Here is a 4,578-nt window from a genome sequence, read left to right as displayed (position 1 = left end):
AAAAAAAAAAAAAAGGTGCAAGTGTCATTCTTTTGGCTTTTTAAAAAAAGATCAAGATGCAGACACATTACACAAGGTAAGGAAAGAATGGTGGGCAGAGGTCTGCCAGGATTAGAAATATTTCCTGTGTTCCATAAACTTGGCGAGGGTACTGTGAGAAACAGAGATATGACTACAGGCTTTGAGGGATGACTGACTCATCTTCAGACGATTACAGGCAGCAGATTCCATCCATAACAGCGGACTTTCTGCATTCTGGTGCACATATGGCCAAATGTGGTCATCTGCAGCACACAAAGGTAGGGCTCCACCTCCGATTAAAAGCTTGATAAAGAACAACAAGCTTCTCAAACATCAACTCCAAAGTGAGCAGCTCATGATAAAACATTGAGGACTTCAGCAGGAGGATGTGGGGGGCTATATCTTCCCCAGTGTAAACCTTCTGAGGTACAAAGACAAATATCTGCACAGCTGTGTGCTTTTGGACACATTTGTTGGATGTGTACTGGATGCCTTTGCCTCCAATTAAAGGATCCCAGCATCATCGGTTCTGCAGTATAAAACTCTTCAGTAAACAAGGGTCACAGAGTGCAGCTGTGTGCTGTTGTGAAAGACTGGATGTACAATCGAAGGCCGATATGGTCTTGTAAAATCTTCAGGGGTTCTCTCTCGTGTGACCGCGCACCTGTGCTTAGATAGGTCAGAACTATTAAGATGAGAGCTGAGCACTGTTCTTCCAATCCTCATCCCTCTAGGAAGACTGAAAGCTTTGGAAACCAGGCACATGAGTTAATAACAGCGTCTCAATCCTTGTGAACATCAAAAGGTAATGTGCACAGGATACAGGCCAGGAGCATTCAACTTCAGCAGTGCACACACGATTCTGCAGTGTGAGGCAGATTTTAGGGGGTTGTAGTCTTGGATCACTTAGTGCATAAGCTCACGATGGCTGATCAATCACCATTGCAATTAAATATGAGGTCACAGACTAATGGACCCAATAGGAGCACAGAAATTGAAATCCAAAGGTGTTTGTGAGAGAGATGTTCAGAAAAAAATGTATACTTGCAAGGTAACAATATTGATATTTAACATTTCTGTCACATCATTCTTGTCTGATTTCTTTAGGATAGCTTTTTTGGAGTTACATTAACTGTAAAATACATGGTTGATTATTACATTGTCGAAAAATGTAAACTATATCATCGCCCAGTGATTTGTAAACAAGCTCGGATGCACTATATAACCAACTTTTAATGCGAGTATACTTTATGTAATCTATACACTATATAGCAAATCCACACAGCACGAATGTTTATATTGTGGCAAAATGTAAACTGTAGTTTTATGTTTTATACACACACACACACACAGTAACCACATACATACAGTATACATGTAAAGCCATACTACATATCTAATCTAAATTGTTTGATTGTTTTTGTATATTTAAACTATATTATCACCCTGCACTTTATACAAAGTTGGATATAGAAGTATGTTTAACTTTATCCGCATATATACAAGTATACCTGTGTTGGCCAATATATACTACATAGCAAATCACAACTGCTTGATTGCTTGTAGCCCTAATCTGCTTAATGTGTGAGGCATGAGGACTTTAACATCTTGTCAATATTAACATCATGATTTTCTGTAAAGCTGCTTTGAAACGATGCGTATTGTGAAAAGTGCTATACAAACAAATCTGATTTCAGTTGACAAATTGAGACAAAACTCCAATATGTTTTCTGCGGTCAAACAAAACAGAGAAAAACAGGTGGTATTGAAGCGGTTTTCACCTTGGGCAGCATGGGTGTGGCCCGCTTGCTCTTCTTCTCCGAAGGATCGTCCAGCTGGTCGGGCTCAAATGCGTACAGCTCCGTCAGTTCGTTCATGGTAAAATGACGCTCAATCTGCTGCTGGTCCACAACTCTGAAGGACAGCGACTGTTTGGCGATCTGTCGGTCATAGATCTTCTCCTCCATGGTTCCCTATAGAAAGAAACATGTCCAAAAACATTACAGATCTGATCTGCCCTGTCTGTGAATAAACCTGTATATTTCTACATGCAATAAACACAACAAATAAAACTACATTTCTCACCTGAGCCAAAAACCTGTAGACAAACACGGTCTTCACTTGGCCAAAGCGATAGACTCTGAAAATACTCTGAATGTCGTAGGATGGGTTCCATGAGGCGTCGAAAATTATGACCCTGTTTGCAGCTACCAAGTTGATCCCAAGAGAACCAGCTCTGGTTGAGATGAGGAACAATCGCCCCCTGAGGAGGAGAACAAGAACACAAGTGCTTTCATGGAAAAGCGAGAAACGGATCCACTGTTTGACACTCCAGGGCTCCAGACTGCGACCAAATGGTCATATTTTGTGACCATTTTTTCTGCCTGTGCGACAAAATTTTGTGTGCGGTCGCTCATAAGCGCTGCCATTTCTGTTGCATATGCGAAACATCAAACGCATAACGAAACCGAAAGCATAAAGAAACCGCGCTACTCGTTTGAGCCTGGTTTATACTCGGCAAGAGCGCGAAGCTGCGCGCAGCACGAATATCGAGAATATCGAGGAAACGATGGATGGTTTTAATGCTAAAGAAAAGTAAAAGACCGCTTCTTAAGGTGAACATGGTGAACATAGTTTTACTTTTCTTTTTGTTTTCATTTTGAAAAGCTTGTTATCTTTGCTGTTTACCTGATGTTACGCTATGGAGGCTCTCTTTTATTTTATTTTTTTTATTTGATTCCTCAGTGCTTGCTAAACGTTCTGTAATTTATTAGTTGGTATATAATACAGCATGTGGTGTGTGCCATGCCTCATCTTATTCGGTTTTGTTAATAAACGTTTTGTAAGCTAGTTTGTCATTGTAGGCTCTCTTACTGTTTTATGGTTGTTGTGCTTTTTTAATTAAGAATAACAATGAATCCATCTTTTGTTTTAGTCTTAAAAAGTGAAAGGTGTATAGATGTACGTAAGCCAAACAGACAATAATCTTTTCTTGTAAACGTGACAACAAGATCGCGAAATTGAAAGCATCTGAAGCCCGAGGCTTATAACACAGCAAAAGAGGAGCTCCCGTTCACAAAATTCAAATAACAAATAATACTACTGATGAATATCTGGAATCTGAGGGTGCAAAAAAAATCTAAATATTGAGACAATCGCCTTTAAAGCTGTACGAATGAAGTTCTTAGCAATGCATATTACTAATCAAAACTGAAGTTTTGATATATTTATGGTAGGCAATTTACAAAATATCTTCATAGAACATGATCTTTACTTAATATCCTAATGATTTTGGCATAAAAGAAAAATCTATAATTTTGACCCATACAATGTTTTTTTGGCTATTGCTACAAATATACCCCAGCGACTTAAGACTGCTTTTGTGCTCAACCAACTGATAAAGTTAGTCGCAAACGAGCGACCAGTGGGAAGAATGAGTCTGGAGCCCTGCACTCTAAAGGGAAAAGTGCCTTTACCGAACATTACTGGTGTCATTGAAGTCCTCTGCCCATTTCTTCCTGGTCACGGCATTCGTTGAACCATCTAGACGATAGTAGTCAATGTTTCTGAACCACTTGCCCTCACCTGGAGAAAAACATCAGAACAGCCAGTCAACAATCAGTTTCTAGCAAATATTGAATGCAGCTGTCAGCCCTGGTAGGGTTTGCTGTACATGGAGAGCTCAGGGGAAAGCATGTACCCTACATAGGTGGCAAAGCCCAAAGAACTCATGTTCAGCAATTAATATTGTGGCCTCCCACACTCGTGTTCATAACTAACATTTCAATATGTTTCCAATTATTCCTCTGTGATCTCTTCATTACAAATTGCAAAGCCTTAAGCTAACATTTTTTTGCAAAATAAAAAAGGCCTAATCATTTTCAAAACGAAAGTAAAAACAGCTGCGAGGGTTTAATTAGGACCGTGACCTTATTCCAGAGGCTTTATGTTTACATGCGCATACTTGTGTGTTTCTGCGGGCACTTAACCAAGATCTGTGTCAGATGTGTGCGCAAATATCAGATGAGTTTCCGCATGTAACCACAGTTTGCACTCACCGGATCAGTGCTCGCTTATTTGTTGAAATCAATGTTAAATTTACAGCAAATATAATTCAAATAAAAACTACAGGACTGCCCATAAACATTCAACAAAACACTCACAGCATGGGCCACCGTACAAACCATATGAAGTCAAGACAGACAAAAGAGAAAGTCGTATAATACATGGAACAAGTCAATACATTTCAAAAGGTTTTGAACATGTTTTTCTCTTTGGAAGTATGGACTAACTCATTGCGTACAATAAAAACCTACAACAACTAGTGTGAGTTTTGTAGTGCTGTCAAACAATTAATCACGATTAATCGCTTACAAAATAAAAGTTTTTGTTTGCATAATGCATGTGTGTGCTCTGTGTGTGTGTGTATATGTGTATGTGTGTGTGTGTGTCTGTGTGTGTGTGTGTCTGTGTGTGTGTGTCTGTGTGTGTGTCTGTGTCTGTGTGTGTGTCTGTGTCTCTGTGTGTGTGTGTGTGTGTCTCTGTGTGTGTGTGTGT

At 39.5% G+C, this 4,578-nt stretch overlaps 1 protein-coding gene across 1 annotated transcript in view; it reads right to left on the bottom strand.

The window, feature by feature from the left end:
- Positions 1-4,578, bottom strand: part of atrx (ATRX chromatin remodeler) — a 61,123-nt gene that overhangs the window by 22,762 nt on the left and 33,783 nt on the right. The window contains exons 25-27 of the mRNA XM_016542979.1: positions 3,498-3,606; positions 2,107-2,284; positions 1,803-1,994 (exon numbers count right to left, since the gene is read on the bottom strand). Of these exons, the coding sequence (XP_016398465.1) occupies positions 1,803-1,994; positions 2,107-2,284; positions 3,498-3,606 (479 nt within the window). The remainder of the gene's footprint in view (positions 1-1,802; positions 1,995-2,106; positions 2,285-3,497; positions 3,607-4,578) is intronic.

The sequence above is a fragment of the Sinocyclocheilus rhinocerous genome, unplaced genomic scaffold (assembly GCF_001515625.1).
Source record: "Sinocyclocheilus rhinocerous isolate Xijiao unplaced genomic scaffold, SAMN03320098_v1.1 scaffold4536, whole genome shotgun sequence".
Classification (NCBI taxonomy): domain Eukaryota; kingdom Metazoa; phylum Chordata; class Actinopteri; order Cypriniformes; family Cyprinidae; genus Sinocyclocheilus; species Sinocyclocheilus rhinocerous.
Note: the sequence above shows the minus strand (reverse complement) of the source record. Positions and strands in the feature narration are given on the sequence as shown.